General features: G+C 36.5%; 2 protein-coding genes across 6 annotated transcripts; one reads left to right on the forward strand and one right to left on the reverse strand.

The window, feature by feature from the left end:
• Window positions 1–630: 630 nt before the first annotated feature.
• LOC120635677 (thioredoxin domain-containing protein 9) lies at window positions 631–6,748 on the reverse strand. Its single transcript, XM_039906774.1, has 6 exons — window positions 6,582–6,748; window positions 5,402–5,487; window positions 4,494–4,593; window positions 3,377–3,578; window positions 2,751–2,886; window positions 631–1,237 (listed from the first exon to the last, which is right to left on the reverse strand). Exons 2-6 carry the CDS (start codon window positions 5,464–5,466, stop codon window positions 1,105–1,107), a joined length of 636 nt encoding a protein of 211 aa, XP_039762708.1. The 5' UTR covers window positions 5,467–5,487; window positions 6,582–6,748; the 3' UTR covers window positions 631–1,104.
• A 624-nt stretch (window positions 6,749–7,372) lies between these two features.
• Window positions 7,373–17,062, forward strand: LOC120635646. 5 transcript variants are annotated; one of them, XM_039906694.1, is made up of 6 exons: window positions 7,401–7,552; window positions 8,297–8,346; window positions 9,127–9,471; window positions 10,831–10,882; window positions 12,834–12,872; window positions 15,403–17,062. In XM_039906694.1, exons 3-6 carry the CDS (start codon window positions 9,169–9,171, stop codon window positions 16,980–16,982), a joined length of 1,974 nt encoding a protein of 657 aa, XP_039762628.1. In that variant the 5' UTR covers window positions 7,401–7,552; window positions 8,297–8,346; window positions 9,127–9,168; the 3' UTR covers window positions 16,983–17,062. The 5 variants fall into 5 exon arrangements, with proteins under 5 accessions (XP_039762631.1, XP_039762628.1, XP_039762629.1 ...); XM_039906693.1 differs by lacking the exon at window positions 7,401–7,552 and adding an exon at window positions 7,567–7,762; XM_039906697.1 differs by lacking the exons at window positions 7,401–7,552; window positions 8,297–8,346 and adding an exon at window positions 7,373–7,393.
• The last annotated feature ends 3,109 nt before the right edge of the window (window positions 17,063–20,171 follow it).

Below are 20,171 nucleotides of genomic sequence, written 5' to 3' on the forward strand. Positions count from 1 at the left end.
AGTTTTTTTTATACATTTATCATGCTAATATCTTTCTTATTTCGGCATTATATATAAGAGTGTTATATATAAGAGTAAGGTTAAGAGTGTTTTTTGTGATTGTTTAACATACTGCTCCTTGGTACGGAACCCATCGTGTGCAAGTCCGCGTTAAAACCAAATTAATATTGCAGTAGCAACCATCCCGCGTTTGGTTTAAGGTACAAGTTAATTAAGATGAAAAAAAAACTTAATTTGCTATACTCCACGAAAAGCAGGAGAATCTGTATGGTGTAATTTATAATTACTTCAATCCATATACTCCACACCAAACAGATCCTTAGCAATGTAGAGTACACACATTTGGCTCCGAAACCGGAGCATCCTCAGGAGATGTTGACTTTACAATGAATAATTGTTAAGATGTGTTTTAATTTGATAAACAGTGTTATATGATTGACTTTATTATTATATATCAATGATACCTTTATGGGGCCATCCATAAAGTACGTCACACGTTAATGGGGAGGGAGGGTATCACCGAAGTGTGAAAATTTTTATTTTATTAGATAATTATTTAATAAAAATAAGTAAAAAATGAAAATTCTCTCGATTCACATCGGGAGGGAGGGGGGGGGGGGGGGGGGGGGGTTATAAAAATGTGACAACCTGTGACAAGGACGGGGGGAGGGGTTCAAAAGTCCTAAAATTCGTGTGACGTACTTTATGGATGGCCCCTAATGAAAAATTGTAACAATTATAGACATTCATGAATTCACTTTATTTTTTAAGTATTAATATTTTATTTAATCTTTTATTTTCATTTCCTTCTTTTTTTGTGTATTTACGACAAATTTTTGCAAGCCAATTTTGGCAGGATATTTGATATTTATAAAAAATAATTAACACCTATGTAAACATGTTGCATGTGTAATATTCAAGCAAAATAAAAATCGATTGTTTGATTGAACAATTATTCCTTATTCAGTCAACATCTGAGGAAATTATAAATTACACCATACAGATTCTCCTGCTTTTCGCGGAGTATAGCAAATTAAGCTTAATTTTCATGGTATATCATGGATTTCTGCAAAGTTAACAAGGATGATGAGTTATTTATTAGTGTTAATCGCTGTCCAGGTCGGAGTCGCTGTCGTTCCGTCCGCGAATGTTCCTCTTGCCCTGGACCTGTAGCACGCGTTTCTTCCCCTCCGTAGGCGGCACTGTCAGGTCGCCCGAGTACTCCACAACCTGAGCTCTGGAACCATACGAAACAAATTAAAGTATAAAGGACCACGTAATCGATAAAAAAGCTTGGCTGTGAATTATTGCTCTAACCAGGTTGCTCTTCTTATAATTTCAAATGACAATGTGAGATGTTGATAACAAAAAAAAACACCCGGTTAAGTTCGTTGTGGGCTGCTTCTTAGTAGCTCGTAGCTTTAGTTTTAAGTTTAAGAATATGGCAATCTCACTACCGTGTAATTCTCATGTGATGTATGCATCAAAAGTGCCACCTATGGGCCGGCCTACTTGACTGAACATATTTTTGACTTTTGACTTTGACAATGTTTTTAGGGTTTTGTTTTGTTAGATTATGAACTTTATTGAAATAAAAATGTGTTTTTGTAATGGAAGAGCGAGATCTTCTTGCACAGGTTTTAAACTTAACAGAAGTTCTCCGCCTTATCTGCTATTGTATTATATGAACAAATAAATTTTCATTTTATTTTCATAACTAATAACAGTTTAATATACAAAATTTAAATGAAAAACGAAATAATACTTCACGTACTGTCTCTGAGACTTATCTGCGAAATGGAAACGAGTAAACCGCTGCCATAGGTTTAACAGAAACAAATCAGATACAGCGCTAACATCACATGCGAAAGTAAAATCATGTGATTCCTGTCACTTTATTAGGTACGCGTGGCGTAGCGTAGGTACTATGCGCGTGTCGGTCTTTTATCTTGAATAGGGTTGTCAAAAGTGAACACTTGGAATTCTAAAACTTTAGAATTCGTAACAAACGAATTAGCCTAGACTAGTCATGTTTGGGGGCGTCGCCTACTCCGACGATGCCAGTTCTGCTTCAGCACCAGAGACAAACGGATGTTTTACTTAATGGCCGTCCATTTGTATAATAATTTAATAAGTGTTTCTTAAGTTTGTAATTATTTAATGTTTTCTTTAGTTTTGTTTATTAATGATTTTCTTTTGGTTTTTTTTAGTTAAAATAAACCATAATTGCTTACTTATGATTGTATTGATTTAATACTGTCACAGGGTGATTATTTATTAAATATACTTATGCATACTTCAATATTATTTCGTAATTCTGTTACAAATTGCATAGTTGTACAGACAGTACATGGTCAAATAAGTAACAAATAGCAAAGAAACTCAAAGATTTGTAATGTGATACCGTAGCTTCCATATTTATTACGAGCATAGAACTAACAACATGCATATTACACGTTTTTAAACAACACACACACAAACACATGGACTGATGCACGTCAATTAAAGTGCACATAGCGTTGACAAAGCGTCATGTAAACTTAATGTTTGATAAAAAAAAATCAACTCAACATTTTTCCTAAAAGCTGTGGGTGAGTCATGGAAGATATTGATGTGAGATATATTTGTGTGCGTTTACATTGAACACTGATTAAACTGACAAGATTTTTTGAAAGAGAATTTTAATCACTCCAAAGTATGTTAGTATGACGATAATTCAAATAAAACAGTTTTGAGTTAGTGTTAGTTACCTGGCTATCCTCCACTCGAGCATTTCAGTGCTGAAGTCGTCCCGGTTGCCCAGCTCCGTGAAGCCCACTATGAAGTCCGTCGTTTTGTTGGACTTCACAAGCCCAATAGTGGGCAGCACACGCACCTTCAGTCGAGCTGTTGACGAATATTAAAATATTTATATTTATACTAATGAACAGTAATATTCAACTAGCCAAAGATATAAAAAATATGCATTTTTAAAAAAGGAAGAGATTTCTCAATGCGACTTTTTATATATGCTTATTTTATGTTTGTTCGCGGATACCTTCATCGTTTATGAACTGATTTTGATGATTCTTTTTTTATTGGAAAGAAGATATTTCATAGGTGGTCACATGATAAGGAAATCGGGGTTTGATGATGGCAGACCAAAGAAATCGAGGGGACCTTCGAACGAACTACGTGCGGTTGTAAGTTGTAATCTATTTTTCTCAACCATTCAATAACAATGTGCCACAGCGAAGCGTGGCAGGGTACAGCTAGTTATATATAAAATAATAAAAAAAAAATACTAAGCAAAGTTTGTAATGTTACATGTTACATGTTACCTGTAATGTTACATGTTACCTGTAATGTTACATGTTACCTGTACTGCCAATTTTACCTGTAAGGAACGGCGCTCGCTCCACATTGAGCTTCACGATCCTCGTCTCCACGTGTTTCGCGGCCAGGATCTTGAGGTGCTTGTCAACGATGCGACACCGGGGCGCGTCGTCGCGGTAGAAGTGGCACACGACATTATCACTCTTATTGCACACAGTGAAGAACTCTTTTTCGTCTGCCAGCTCTGTGTATTCACCGTGGCCCTGGAATGACAAATCCATAAATTAAATCACTAACGTATTTAAACCTATTACAGGCCCAGTACAGGGCACGGGTCTCCTTTGACAATGAGAAGTGACCCAGTGCGGATTGGTAGACTCCTTTTGAGACTATTAGGGAGAACTATCAGGCATGCAGGTTTCCTCACGATGTTTTACTTCACCGTTTAAGCAAGTAATACTTTAATTAAATAAAACGCACATAACAGAAAAGTTAAGAGGTGAATACTGGGATTCGAACTCGGCTCCCTGAAGGTGAAGCCAAAGTCCTTATCAATAGGCTATCACAGCTTCATTGAAAAGAGATATGGCTGCAATAACTGCCAGCCTCCCAGGTATGGCAATTATAATAATAATAAAAAAACACCCGTATCATGTGCAAAAGGTGGAGAAGTCATTTATGCGATTAATAGGCATAAGTGCATAACAAATGCATAAGTTTAAACAATGTGTTGAAACACATTTAATAAATCGCAGTTCCTATACGATTATATACTTCTTAACGAGGCTGCTTGGAAACTCCGCTCTCATCTCTCACAAGATAGACAGTTCTAAAGCTTGTAAACTGTAAAATGTTGTTGAAAAATGACAATCTGCTGAGTTTGTTGCCAGCTCTTCTCGGAGGAATCTGCCTTCCGAACCGGTGGTAGAGTCACTACAAACACACTGACTTGACGTTTCCAAAAAGCTTATAAGATGGGCCTATGAATTTTTTATTTTAATTTTACTTTGAATTTTAAATACCAACTAGGAATATGAATTTGAATTTTGACTTTGAATTCTGAATTTGAATTTTGAATTAAAATTTTGAAAAATAACAAAATTTGGTTCGTTTAGAATTTTCTTCATTTATGAATTTCTAAAATGTGCAAGGGTCCGGGCGCCGTGGGGAACACGCACCATGGCGAGCCACTCCTGTTTCTTGCGGGCGCGCAGTTTCATCTCCGCGATGCGCTGCTGGCGGAGCACTTCCAGGTCGCTGCTGTCCAACGCGTCCAGCCTGCCAACGGGACAGTACATTATGTAACTAGTCATCAAACTCACCCATGGCCCACCACACAGCACGGGTCTCCTCCTCTCACAATGAGAAGAGGTTAAGGCAGTAGTCCACCACTCTGGCTCAGTGCGGACTGGTGCCCTCCACACTCCTTTGAGAACATCATGGAGGTTTCCTCAGGCATGCCGGTTTCGCCACGATGTTTTGCTTCACCGTTGAAGCAAGTGACATTCTAATAACTTAAAACTAACTAATGTAATTAGTATAAAACCAAATATAGAGTAGTGAAAATTAAATTCATAATATTTCAAAAATACTATAATAAACTAATTTCACTCAATCAAATCAATTCTTTTTGTAATTTGCTATGCGTACGATAGTCTGAAGCGGCAGGGCATGAGATAAGATGGATGGATGGATGGAATTTTCCTAAACTGCCAAAAATATCATATTATTAGGGTTATAGAGTTTTTAACATTAGTTTTTAACTATTTAAACATCTAGATATATAAGAAACAACACAAATCTATTTAAAGAGATGTATGATTTATACATTTTACCTAAATTAAAAAAATATTATTAATATTATTATTACACCATATTTGTTCTTTGCATAAAACGTTTAATTTAGGTTTATTGAACGTTATTGTATGTGCTATTAAACTGGTTCTGAGCCCCGGATGAAACATTCAGTATTCATTTTGTTCATTCACTCACTCGCTTTCATGTACGTAGTTTAGATAGAAGACATGCTATGAACTCTATAAGTTCTAACTACATCTGTTTCAAGGGTGAAGCGAACAACACATACTTTTCCAGTTCATTGTCCAGCTGCTTCTCCACCGTCTGTGCCACTTGCTGCAGCACTTGCTCCATACCCACTTCTGGATGTTACAGCTGAAACAAAAATAATAATCAATTGTTAAGTTAATGGTTTGTCAGGTTTTATCACCACAACAAGCGGTTTTATAAATATAAAATGCATATAAAAATTTTCCAAACCAACAGGATACCTGCGACTCTTGGGCAATCGCGGCCTGAGCTCTTTAACCAATTAAGCTACGGCTCTCCTACTGACGATGCCGAAATTAGTATATGCCTTCTAGTAGGAAACGTTGCAGTTTCGATCTACTTTTTCAAAGGTCCATATTACAATTCAATTCAATTCAATTCTTGTTTATGGCTTTTGTCTGTGCCAACTGGGCACAAGGTACTTCGCCAATGTCTTGTAGATGAAGAAGGCACGAAGGAGATTGATCGGTGAAACTAATGAAAAGTCATATTACAATGACACACGTTTGAAACAAGAGATGACACATTGCTTTTTTTTTTTATATTTTTATAATTTTTATTAGTGTAGGTACACTTGGAGGAATTATCAATTTTATATATTTAAAATGCATATAAGGAGGAGTCTTTTGGGGCATGTACACAACACAGTTGGTTATGAAGATCTGGAGCATCAACATCTCCTTGTAACATTTGGCACATCATTTTTGATTGGTCGCAAGTCTCACCTCCAGGGAGTTGAACCCTAAGCAACCTAAAAGAAATTTGGTTGGGTACATAAAGGCGCTTGAATAAGTTAAAACTTTGGTAATATGGTATCGGAAGGTTAATTTTTTGTCAAAAGTTACGCCTACGTCTCTCACACTTTGTACTCTGGGGATAGGAATGCCATACATTTTGTACTCATATATCAAAAGAACTCTACCAAAAGTAAGTGTGTTTATATTTATTTACTGTTATATGTATTTTATAAAATATCTTATTTTTGCAGAAATTATAGGTTTCGTTATTATAAATCGCAAATTATAATCAAAAAAAATATTTATCACAAAAACGCTTGCCGTTCAACCGTCGGCCACAATTTTTTATGTGTTCCTTTAAGTGAAAAATGTTGAAAAATAAAGCTGGGATATGTGATGACCTCACGCGGCCCTCGGCGTCGCACACATGTTTCTAAGAAACACGAAAACACAGGCACTTACTGTTTGTACGAAGCAGCTACGAGCACTAGATGATTACGACGCTGGTTATTACTACTTTTCTGTTGAAATTACGTTAAAATTTGTTTTACTTTCTTTTTAAATTCATAAAACAAAAGAGATGCTCCCCCACTGTTGACAAATTTTCGTGCTTTCTTTTTTTTTCAATGGCAATGACAATTAGTGCTTATTGTCAATATGACAGCATACCAAAACCTACGTTAATAGAGGTCAGTGTTAGAGATTGTCAGTAAGAACAATGAATAATAAAGATTGCCTTTTCTACTTAAATTGACGCGTGGGCGATGTCCATGTCGTTTCCGATTTCTATTAATGAGACAGAGAAGAGAAGATGGCAACTATCTAGTTTTTGCTGTTTTTTTATTTCATGACATGATTATTAAAGTTTTAAATTACCGATAAATATTGTTAAATATAATTTTCTAGGTACGTTTGAAATATTGAAATATTATTTTAATATATGCTCAAGTATAAGCGACAATATCATAAATAAATAAATGTATGTCACAAGAGCTGGTGTTTTTCGGTCTTCAACAACACTATTCGGCCATCGTGCACGCGTCATGTTAAGATGTACTGATAATTTGCTGTGGGGGAGTCCCTTGTGTTTCTACGTGTATCTTAAATGATCTTTCCAGAGATATTACTACAAATGACAACAGGGCTAAAATAGCTAGGATCTAAAGTCAAGCAAGTTTTAAAAAGGAATAATGTTAATCGAGCGAATTTACAAATAGATGGCGACCGCAACTGACATACTGTAATACTAAACCAGCAGCATTCAATTATGATTGGTATAAATTAACAAACAAGTGATTATAATTGTATAATCTTTAGTGAAAATAATTATAAAAAAATAATCTGCTAAAAGTGTAAAATTCTTAATCTGAACTGTTGTGATCGAAAATTAAAAGGGGCGCATAAAAATACTGAATGAGCGAATTTTATTCCAAGTGAGCAATGTTATAATTTGAAGCGTTCCATAAAGTGCTTCTAAAAAGTGTAGTCTCATTTTCCCGTACTGATATCTAAAATCAGATTTGGTTAAAACATAAATATTGATATGCCTGCTGGTTGCTAGGAACTTAGGCTTGGCGCAAATCAATAGTGGTCGTTTACAAGATTTATGATCGGCACAATGCATTCGCTAACTTAACATTTTAGTAAGGCATAGTAAATAAGATATTTATAAATAGGTAGCTTATTTATATTCTTATATTCATTCAGCCATTATTGCATGCAGTGCATACCTACAGCGTTGTAACCAAAAACAGATGACGTCCCGAGCACGTCTCACTTCACACCCGAGGAATGTTGCTAGCTCACAAACTTTTCCCAGTATTCGCATTTTATGTTAAATGTCTAAACGCCTGTTCGAAATCAACTTAAGTGTAGTGGTTTTTGATGCTTCAATATAAGTCGTGTACATAGATTCTGTATGTTCTTAATTCTGTAGCTTTAAAATTAGCTCTCTATCTAAACACCTTTTCAATAAAAAAATTATTAAAAGGGCCAGAAACGCAGGGCCTTGAATAAAAAAAAAAGATAAATAAACTAGATTAAAAATCATAACAAACGATCTATGGTGTTGTTTAGATTTTAAAACTGATAGTAAAAAGTATCGTAATTATTTTGAAATCTGAATACTTTCTTTATAATGTGTTACAAATTAGTCCTAACTTTTAATTATTTCTCAGTTTATAATATCAGAAGGGATAATAAATGGATTTAATAAAGTTTTAACAAGGTAACTATCTCCAATGGTTTTCATATGTTTCATGTTTATGATGATAATATAACAGCGTAATGCTCAGAAAGAACGTAACATCGAATATCAATATGTTGAAGTAATTGAAAAAAAGATGAAATTTGTAGAACTTAGTGGGTATACTTCTTTCCCATTCCTTCAGCTATAAGATTTTAATGTCTCTGAACTCTAGGATATCCGTATTCAAAAGGGCCATTGGACAATTGGTTAGTATGTTGTACTATGGGTCACGCGGTCCCGGGACTCCTGTATTATGTCCGGGATAGGCCAATAATTGTTAGGTATTGAGTTTCCTGGATATAAGTATTCAGGGCGCTCGATTATTCAACATCATTAGAATCCTATGCATTTACGTTTGGTCATTATGACCATCATCATCTAAACCATTTTCAGAAAGATAGTAGCGGGTGATTGGGGAGAGCGCGTTAGATCGCCATGGGTAGAGCCCCAGGGCTCGAAGACATGGCGGGAAGAAGCGACGTTAACCTAAGGGTAGGAGCTAGCCTAGGAGCGAGAAGGCGAGGGCTAGGATCTGAAAGCCCCGAAAACCGTGGCATGGAACCACATGCAGATGAACGTCAGAATGGGTTTATATGATGATGATGATAAATAATATATAGATATTTGTCATAAAAGTAACATTATGTGTTCTGTTTTTGAGCCAGTCTCCTTATACAATGAGCTGGAACCATCCAGTCTGCCTGTCATAGGACATAGTTGTTTATTTATAAGTGTAGATACATGATTTATTTTTCACAGAATATCCACATCAGTAAGTACCAATAATGTCATAAATTCCTCATGATGATGGAGGAAGAAGCGAAGGTTTCTTTAGCTACTAACCACCTTCTTATACCTAAGAAGGAAATTGTCGAAGAACTCGAGATCACATTTGAAAAGGATCACAAAGATAACACAAAGTTTATTGTTCCCAAAGAGGAACTGTCCAACTCCAGTTTACACCTTGATGATGTATATACTGAGGCGGACCCGTTAAGAGCTATTAAGAGTGAACAAATGTCAAGTGATGATGAGATCAATAGGTTGGAACCCAGTGAAAAGACAACAGATGTGTGTATGGATATTGCAGCAGTATACATTAAGGTAAGTAGTAGAGTCTTAGTAACGTCATGTGCAAATGACTGGAATAAATAACTACACATACCTTGTTTAATCTATTTATGTGATTTTTATTTTTACAAAATTTTTGTTTGTCTTCTTTATATTCAAAGTCAAAAATATCTTTATTCAAGTAGGCCCATAGGTGGCACTTTTGATGCGTACATAAGAATTACACGATAGTGAGATGATGGCAATAACCACATTCGTAAACTTAAAACTAAAGCTACGAGGGTTCCAAACGCATCCTGGTCTAAGAAGAAGCACACAACAAACTTAGCCGGGTGTTTTTTTTTGTTATCACCATCTCACAATGTCATTTTAAATTATTAGAAGAGCAACCTGGTTAGAGCAATAATTTACACCCAAGCTTTTTTATCATTTACGTAGTCCTTTATACTATAATAGGACTTTTCTATAAGCTTACGTTTAATACAAACTTTGAACTTTTTAAGAGACATCTCCAAGATGTCAATTGGTAGTTTATTGTAGAATTGTATGCAATTTCCTTTAAACGAATTATGAATTTTATGTAACCTAGTATATTGCACTGTAAGTTTATTCTTACTATTAATGTAATAATTCACATTTTTTCTTAAATTTAGAAATGTTTTTATGAACATACATTAAATTTTCAAATATGTACTGACTATACACTGTCATTATTTATTGTTGTTACCATTATTATTTTTTTTTTTCTATTTTTTGTACCCTAATGTTAAATCAATACATATATATAATAAGTATAATGAGAATAATAATGCAATTGTTATGAAGTTTAAGTAGATGTATCTGTACTAAGTAGATTAAAGATAGACATATGCTGTCGCTGACTTTTTTTAACATTTAAAGATGAACGATTCCCTCATTAATTGCTTTAACATTAGAAGCTCTCAAAAGGAATGGATTTTCCCGTGTTTGAACCTTTTGGTCGTAGTGTGATATTATGTAGCCTATAGCCTTGCTGAATTAATGGACAATCCAACACGAAAATAATTTTCAAAATCGGTTCTGTAGATCCAGAGATTACCCTCTACGACCTCAGTAACATTACCTATTTATAATATTCGCATAAATATACCTTTGTGTTGCATTAACCCACAGCGTGTTTATGTAAGTGATATTTTAATGGCAGCATGTAGTAGCATACTATAATAAAACTGAAAATGTTACATATGCTACAGATTAATATGGATTACACATGGCACAGATTACTATGGGCTTCATATACCACGGATTACTATGGGATGGGCTACACAATATGTATTACACATGGCACAGATTACCATGGTTAACTGTTAGAGACACTGCAAGCAGACTGACCTGCTTTATATTTTGTTTCAGACTGAACCGAATGCTGAAGCTAGTATCTCTGCGGACAGTTCCCAAAACCTCTGTAAGTGCTGATTGTATTATGTACTTTTTTAACAGAACTATATAGGCTCAGAGAATTGCCTTCTGTAGGGGTGCGATATGTTTAAAATTTAACTTTAATATGGCTTTTGACTGCCATCTCACAGAGACTATTATGACTGGTAGTTTAAAAAAAACAAATTTTACTTTTGCAGTTCGATTCCCACAACTGGAAAATGTTTGTGTGATGAACATGAATGTTTTCCAGTGCCTGCGTGTTTATCTGTATATTATAAGTATTGGTATATTTATGATATATATTATGATGGAAATTATTATTGATTGTATATTTTTGATGGAAATATTCATCAGTCGTCTTAGTACCCATAACACACTACTATGTCGAAGTATGAATTTTATACAAGATGTCCCAGGGCTAAGTGACCGCCCGGCCTTTATTGAATATTGCGACCTGACAAAATTATTAACAAATAACCTTAAACTAGAGGTCTAATCCATATAGTTTTTTAACTGGGTTTTAGATTTTTTTTTGTAGAGATTCCTGATTTGCTGCGCTATTTTTAAATTTTTTAAGGTATACTTCTTTATGGGAAATGATGAGAATAATTTTTTTACGATGCGCACACCGTCACAAAAAACGACACCTTGAAGTTAGCTATAAAGTTTGACAGTGTACACTTTCAATAATTGTCCGAAGTGTGATTCAATTGTACATAAATCTCAAATTTTAATGTTGGTTGTCCGATAATGAGTCTAATGGTATACCAAATTTACTTATGTTTTTTTTGTGATATTTAAATAAACTTTATTTAACTAACTGACTTATTGAGTTATAATAAAACTTGTAACTTGTAATGTACTAAATTCATTTTTCTATAATCGTAGTATAAGGCGAAAGATGAAATTTTTGAAAAGATTTTGATTTTTTAAATTTTTATCTCTTTACGCTAAAGGATTATAACTTCTAACGCGTGTACACAAGTACACACACGTTTTTTTTTGTTTTTACTGTATTTTTCATTGTCTTTTTTATTTAATAGCTGTTATCAGAATTTATCAATTCAAGATATTAAATCTATCTATAATAAAATGAACTAATTTAAAAATAAATAATTTGACTCATAGTTTAAAGAAAAATCATGTCATTTTTTTATTGGCCTCATAACAACGAAAAATGTCGATTGTATGTTATTGTTTTTTTAAGCTTTTACAAAACTACTAATAAAATTAATTTAATAAAAAATATTTATTTTGTTTTATTATATTAATTTAAAAAAATTAATATAATAAAACCTAAAATTTCTTAGAACAATGTATATGAATTAGACCTTTAGTTTACGGTTTTCTTTATATATAAAAGGCAAAGGTGACTGACTGACTGATCTATCAACCACTTGACTTATCCGGCTGAAATTTTGCACACAGGTAGTTATTGCAATGTAGGCATACGCTATGAAAGGATTTTTGAAAATTCCAACCCTAAGAAGGGGGATGAAAGTTTGTATAAAATACTACATTTATCAAGTTAATTCCATGATAATGAATGATGATCTAATTTCGGCATCGACGCTAGGAGTGCCGTAGCATAATTTAAAAAAAACGCTCAGGCCGCCATTGCCAGAGAGTCGCAGGTTCAAATCCCGTCGGTTCCGAAAATTTTTATATGCATTTTAAATTTATAAAATTAATACCATGAAACTTTGAATTTAGGTTTTCGATTAAAAATAAAGAAAAACGTGTTTCACATATAACAAAATTCCAACTCCAAAGACATCAAATAGGGGATGAAACTTACATGACAGTTTCTGATTTTTTATGTATTTTGTAAATATAGTTATAATTTGCCAAAGGAGCGAAGCTGCAAATTTTGTCCAAATATTCCATAAACGCCGGGCGGTCACTTAGACCTGAGTATCTTGTATTTGCTCTCAACCAACGCTCTAGGATGTTCTAGGTGTACATTTTACTTACAGGCCCTCCACTGCTGGAGGAGTGCCCGCAGACAAAGCACGGTAAACGAGCCAGTAACAAATACTCCTGCGGCGTTTGCAAGCGGGAGTGCAAATGCGAGAGTGCTCTGACATTACACATGAGGACGCACACTGGCGAACGGCCGTATCGCTGCGACTTCTGCCCCGCGAACTTCACGCGCAAATACAATTACACATCCCACATGAGGCTACACACTGGCGCCGCACCGTTCTCTTGTAGTGTGTGCGACGCGAGGTTTTCGGAACACAGTAATTTAATTAGTCACCTGAGAACGCACACCGGCGAGAAACCGTTCGCTTGCGAGCAATGCGAATCGAAGTTTTCGTACAAAAGTCATTTAATAGCTCACGTCAGAACGCACACTGGCGAGCGGCCGTTCTCTTGTAACGTTTGCGAGGCCGATTTCGCGTCGAAAGGTCATCTGACCACCCACATGCGGCGCCACACTGGGGAGACGCCGTACTCGTGCAACTTCTGTACGCTGAAGTTCAAGTACAAAGGGCACTTGACTATACACGTCAGAACGCACACGGGCGAGAAACCCTTCACCTGTGACGTGTGTCAGGCCAAATTCATACAGAAATGCAATCTGACCACCCACATGAAGATACACACGGGCGAAAAGCCGTACACGTGCGACTTCTGCCATTTCAAGTTTAGGGAAAAGTTTAATTTGACCCGACACATACGACTGCACACTGGTGAGAAGCCGTTCTCTTGCGGGCTGTGTCAGGCGAAATTTACATACAGTCGTAATTTGACAGCACATATGAAGACACACAAAGACGCAAAACCGTAACCCGTGCACGCCACTTGTTTGAGAAGCTTTCGCTTTAAAAAAAGGACCCAATCCAGAATGATGATCGCTTAGCTCAGGTGTGACCGCAGTCAAGCGCTGGTCTATAAAAAAAAAAGTGCAACTTTATAGACAGCTAACTACAACTGCAGGACTATTATGTATCTTAGTTTGACACCAAAGTTAGCTAGCCACTGTGGGAAGCTGCCGTCACATAACGTACATTATTATACCCCAGAGTTAAGAACATGCTTCGGCCATTAATAAATGCTGCATGCACTGCATTGTGTCCAAAACAGTATAAACGTCAGCACACCTCACTTCAAACCCGTGGAATGTTGCTAGCTCACAAACTTTTTCCCAATTTAATTTACATAATTACTGTCAACTGTTAAATGGTATCAGGTGACTAACCACCTGTTCGGGAAACACTAGTTAGTGTCTAGCTAGTCACTAGTAGTTGAAATTCAAATTCAAAATTTCTTTATTCATGTAGGCCTATCACAGGCACTTACTTATACATATATATTACCATTATTATTGTGAGGTGATGCTGAAAACTACATTAGCAACTTAAAACTAAAGATAGGAGCGTTCCAAACGGGGTCTGTTCTAAGAAGAGACCACAACAAACTTGCCGTTTTTTTTATTGTTATAACCATCTCACAGTCAAGTTCATATTTTACAGTTCACAGCTATGAAACGGTATGAATTGCTCAAGGTTTTTATAACAGTTTACTTAAGTTTATATAATCCTTAAAAATAGGATTTTTCTATACGCTATTTTATTACCTTTACACGCTCTGACTTTTGAAAGTTGCTCTCAGTTAAAGTGTACCAAAAAACTGCTCACCTATTGCGACGATATGCTACATTTATCCTCATTGTGGATTGGATCCTTTTTTTTACAACGTCCAATGAATACGTTAGATACACCAAAGAGATTTTACACATAAGAACTCCGAACAGATTCTGATTCCGAACTCCGCTTTTTTTTTCACAAAAAAACAAAGTGGGCTTTTCTTAGACCATGCAATGAACTAAATTTTCTTACTTGTCTTATAATTTAAACAAGCTTTTAATTACTTTTTAATGTTAATTATGTTTTAAAAATATAATTAAAACAAAGAAACGGTGATATTGCGCATTGGATAGGAGCTCGACTTCACTTTCGGGGGGCCGAGTTCGAATCCCAGCTCGCACCTCTAACTTTTCTAAGTTTAGTTTTTAGGTAAATTAAAATATCACTTGCTTCAACGTAGAAGGAAAACATTATGAGGAAACCTGCATGCCTGAGAGTTCGCCATAATGTTCTCAAAGGTGTGTGGAGTCCACCGATCCGCACTGGGTCAGCGTGGTGGACTACGGCCTTAGCCCCTTCTATGATGAATAAAAACAACCATTCAAATAAAGAAAACCTCTTTTTTCATTATTTGTTGTTTTTTTTAGAATATACTGTTTAAAATAAAAAGGCAACTAAGAAAAAAAAAGTTTACATATCCGCAATACAATAAGATTTTTATGTACTGTCATACTACTTTAGCATATCTTTTGAAAACATCTTTCAAGTAGCCTCACTTTATGAGCACTTCTGATACGTATACATGACTTAGACACGTGTAAATATAAAGGACGGCATCTCAGAGTGGTCGAAGTCTCGCACGCACTTGTTTGTTTACTCTTGACGCAATGTGGCCATACAACAAATTGTTTAACTCACTCGAATCACGTGCTAACAGGACATGTTTCACCAGGGACTAGTAGAGACATTTTGAGCGCAGTTCCCGCGTACCATTCTAGCGAATCCGACAGTGAAGGGGTAAAGCGAGCGAAGAAACAGAGGCGGGACAAGAAATGGATCGTCATCAACCAGTACCCAAACGCGGAGGAGGCTGAGAGCTTCGTAAAATCCGAGAGCACCTGGTCGCGTAACTATACGCGTACGTGTGAAGACGGTACGAAGAAGTTTTACAGATGCAACAGAGTGAAAAAAAGAGGACCCCAGTGCGATGCCGAGCTCTATTTCTTGTACGTGAACGATGGAGATAAAGTGATCGCGTATCAGACGGACTGCGAGCATAACCACGATGCTATTGGCACACGGGACAGTTATGGTGTTCACGAGAAAACAAAACACGAAATCGATAAACTGCTCGGCCTGCGGTTGAAGCCAAAAGGCATTCTAGCGGCGCTCAGTAAGATACAAGGAGTGAAAATGCCAACCAAGAGACAGCTCGATAACTATTTATGCGATCGCAGATCGGCGGCGTTCGGGAGGTCTGCTATTTATTTGGGGGAATTAGAGCAATGGATACATAATCGTACCGCTATTCCGGATGACGATAACGAGGTATTCGTCATAAGTAACCACAGAACAGAAGGAAGTGAGCCCAGTTTCCGATTCGCTCTATCTACGAAGAGATTGCTCGGGATGATACGCTTTACGGACGTCATGCACGCCGGTGCCACGTATAATCTGATATGGCAAGGTTTTCCGGTTTTTACAGTTGGTGCTACGGACGGAAATCGTAAATTCCATCCACTTTGCTTGTGGGTCGCGTCGAATCAGCGCCAGGAAGACTTCCAAGCGATATTTGATGGACTCAAAGAGAAGGTTATGCTGATTTATGACCACGTCATGCGACCGAGGGTTCTGGTTTGCGATGGAGCGCACCACATACAAAACGCATTCCACGCAGTCTTCGGCGTGGAACCGATCACCCGCATATGTTGGTCACGCACTAAGAAAAATATGCAGAAGATTGTTGCGAAAATTGTAACGCATAACGATCAGAAGAGCGTTTTGGAGGATATAGATTCCCTACATAACGCTTCATCGCCCGAAGTATTTCACGCCGCAGCGCAAGCGTTCCTCACGAAGTGGAAACACGAAACGGTTCTTGTACAGCATATAAAAGAGGAATGGCTGAACAAGAATTCCAATTGGTTCCTGGGTGCAGCTCCTTTATCGCCATCAACGAATGACGCTTTGGAATCGTTTAATCGAAGCATCAAAGAGCACAACGCAGTGCGTGAACGGCTACCTTTGGCTAGATTCCTGACAGTTTCTATGGAGATGGTTGGACAGTGGTCGCGAAAAACCTCGCTGCCCGAAGCGAAAACTATAGAACAAAAAGAATGGACGGAGGGTTACGTCTGGGCGAAGGAAAACGTCACAACTGATATAATATCATCAGATTCCACGAGTAAAGTATATCTAATTCGGAATGAAAACGCTGGTAGTATCGACTGCAATCAATCTTGGAGCACTTTTGACGAATATAAAAGGCATAGCATTGCTTTCCAGAAAACAACGCTGCCAGATTCAGACTAGGAAAAGGGTTCTTGCGACTGTCCCCAATTCTTCACAAAGTACATGTGTAAACATATTTTGGGTCTGGCGATACGGCTCAAACTGACGAGTGAAAGGTGGTGTTACCTTTGGATGCAAAAGCAGTAGCAATCGAGCGGAAAAGGAAACGTGGTCGACCCACCAAATCCAAACCAGCTCTCATTTTGCAGTAATAAAACATTTTGCCTATTTTAGTCACTCTTTTGGTCTGTTTAAGACTTTGTAAAAAAAAAAATTATGGTGCCATGTCTTTTTTCTGTGTCTGTAATATAGTATTAAATTGTATTCAATAAAGTCGGAAAACTATAGTAGGCTTGTTTTAAAATGTGTTTTATTGAACTACATATATAACGTGTAAATGAAAACCGAAATAATACTTCACAGGTTTTGGAGGTACATTATGTACTGTCTCTGAGACTTATCTGTGAAACCGAAAACTCGTAGTTTTTGAGTAAACACTGCCATAGTTTTTACTGTAAGAAATCAGATACAGCGAAAATTAAAATCAAGTGACTCTTGTCACTTTTTTAGGTGCGCGTCGCGTCGTGTAGCGTCGGTACTATGCACGTGTCGGTCTTTATCTTCAACAGGGTTGTCATAAGTAAACACTTGGGATGTTTTGAAATAGTTTGTATGGAAAAATAAGTTTTCTTCTTTTGATTTGATACTTTACAGGTTGATTCCTTATGAAATATACTTATTCACCCTTCAATATTTTTTCGTATTTATGTTACACGTTGTATATGTAGTCTAGTCTTCTTTTGACTGTACACCAATCAGAGTTATTTGTAAGTTTGTTGTCGCAGTTTTTGACGTGACAACGTCTTATAATTCGATGGAGCCGGCTGCACGCACGTAAAAACATGACGTATGCGGCGTTACCTCGCTCTGAGGCGTTCCATTTAAGGCTTGAAGTGCAAGCGAGAGCTCGGAACGAGCGACAAAGAGGCACAGTCGGCCTCCGCGTTCGACATCTGTCTCTCTCCTACTTGTGTGAGCGATGTGTCCGCGTGGACGGCTTCTATACAATAATACATTTACATGTTTTCGGCAAGGATGAAGTGCAGTGAAAAGTGAATGTGGTGTCAATTGTTTATAGCAACGATAATATCTATCAAACAAATAAAATTAAAATTTTCTTTTGAAAAATGCAACCATTCCATCAGTATTTTCTTACGACGTTGTCACGTTCAACTATCGTCAGTCAGCAGACTTTACAGACAACCAATTTTTTTTTGTTACCATTAAGTTCATTCGTCTTCATTTGGACAGCCGATTGGCGCAGTGGGCAGCGACCCCGCTTTCTGAGACTCAAGACTGTGGGTTCGATTCCTACAATTGGAAAATGTTTGTAGTGTATTACAAGTATTTATGTAAATTATTCATCAGTTAACCTAGTACCCATAATAGAAGCTACGCCTACTTCGGAGCTAGATGGCGTTGTGTGTTGTCGTAATATAATATATATTACTAGCGGACCCCAGCGCCATCTGTCGGGCTTATTTGTGAATCTAAACCATCGAGGGTGCCAGCCAAACGTATACAAAAAAATTCATTCAAATCGGTCCAGCCGTGTAGGAGGAGTTCAGTGACATACACACGCACACAAGAAATATTTGTGTAAGATATATCTTTGTGGTACTAAATACAGTCTGCATCTTTGTAAAATTGATTTGCATTCTTTGGAATTTGATAAAAATTTGCATTTAGTTAATAGTTGTAAGGAATAATTATATTTGACTCACCGCGAGTGGTTAGACTCACTCTTGTTTAGTATCTGTCAGAAGAGGTGATAGTTTATTATAAACCGAATATCTCCCGCGTCTAATTAATGTAGACATAGTGTTGTCACATAAAAAGTCCTTCACCGGTAAGCAAAAATAGATTTTCAATAAAAAAAAATAAAAATATATTTTTAAAGTTCATATAAAGAAATAAAACCTAATTAACTATTAAAATACAATCTTTTATTTATAATGTGATAATTTATTTAACATAAAGTTGATGATTAACTTAGTTTAAAGGCCATAATAGATAATAAGAAAAAAATCGGGGGGCACGGTAGTGCCCCAACCAAGACGAAAGCGAAGCAAACACACCCGTACCATCCTTCACTGGAACCATTTCGCCGCATTTTCAGGCCCCTAATTGAGAACCTCGGGATAAGACCAGAATGCAGAAATTTTCGTCATCCAGTAAGCTATAATCACATACTTAAAATCCATAATTTCCAGTCTGTAGGTCATTTAGTTCCGAAGTTAAGCGAAAGCAAAGTTTCGCATTTGTGACACTCACTCACTCATGATCATCAAAATAAAACTAGTACTGCCCATAAACTCAGAGAGAAATTTGGTACCGAGTTAGGATTTAATGACCACACAACGGAAAAACTATAAAAACTAGGATAATCGAAGACCTGGAGTACCTGGTGACCCTGATTAGAAAACACAAGAGCCCAACCAAACTATTAGAGATCGACATACCGCCTTTACAAAAAATATTCAACTTGGTAGGCCGCTTCATTTGATGTAAAAATTCGAAGGTCTGAAGTATCTGATGAAGAACCCTCAGCTGGTTTCAGCTGTATTAGAGATATAGTAATGCATAAAAAATTGTCGATTGTCATTGCAAAAATCCCGCTTAGTTAAATACACCTTGCCTTTAGCGTCCCACTGCTTGGAGAATGCCTCCCCTTCTGCTTTTAATACGCATATAAATAAAATTAAAGGAAAACTCTCCAGTCTAGTCTTATCCTTTTATACAAATTATACTAAAATATTAATTTTGCTCAAAATTGGGTCAAAATATAATGCATTAGATTAAAAGTGGCGGTGACCCCCGCACACGTCGCTAGATAGTGCTAATAAAAATGCCAACGTCAACAATCAACAAAAAGAAGTGAAATCCCACCAAAAACATTCTGTAAAAAACTAGCCAAGTCTCGATGGAGCTGCTTGTTTATCTCTAAATAGTAAGGAAATCTAGACAAAGTCGTGCCAAGTCTAAGGTTCTTTACTGCGATTGCTTTATTATTACAGTTAATGTTGTGTGAATTGCAATAATGTAACCCAAAATGTTCATTATTGCAATTTTCTTAAGGATATTCATTTATTGAAAATAAAAAATAAAAAAAATAATAAATATACTACGACAATACACACATCAACATCA

Source organism: Pararge aegeria, chromosome 27 (assembly GCF_905163445.1).
Source record: "Pararge aegeria chromosome 27, ilParAegt1.1, whole genome shotgun sequence".
Taxonomy (NCBI): Eukaryota; Metazoa; Arthropoda; class Insecta; order Lepidoptera; family Nymphalidae; genus Pararge; species Pararge aegeria.

Excerpts from the sequence above, each read along its gene's own strand:
- LOC120635646 (XM_039906697.1), top strand. The coding sequence starts at position 9,169 with ATGATGATGGAGGAAGAAGCGAAGGTTTCTTTAGCTACTAACCACCTT. Across the intron at positions 9,472-10,830 it reads TTGCAGCAGTATACATTAAG|ACTGAACCGAATGCTGAAGC; the intron begins GTAAGTAGTAGA and ends ATTTTGTTTCAG. Across the intron at positions 12,873-15,402 it reads GTGCCCGCAGACAAAGCACG|GGACTAGTAGAGACATTTTG; the intron begins GTAAACGAGCCA and ends ATGTTTCACCAG.
- LOC120635677 (XM_039906774.1), bottom strand. The coding sequence starts at position 5,466 with ATGGAGCAAGTGCTGCAGCAAGTGGCACAGACGGTGGAGAAGCAGCTG. Across the intron at positions 3,579-4,493 it reads AACAGGAGTGGCTCGCCATG|GGCCACGGTGAATACACAGA; the intron begins GTGCGTGTTCCC and ends TTGTCATTCCAG. Across the intron at positions 2,887-3,376 it reads GCGAGCGCCGTTCCTTACAG|CTCGACTGAAGGTGCGTGTG; the intron begins GTAAAATTGGCA and ends ATTCGTCAACAG.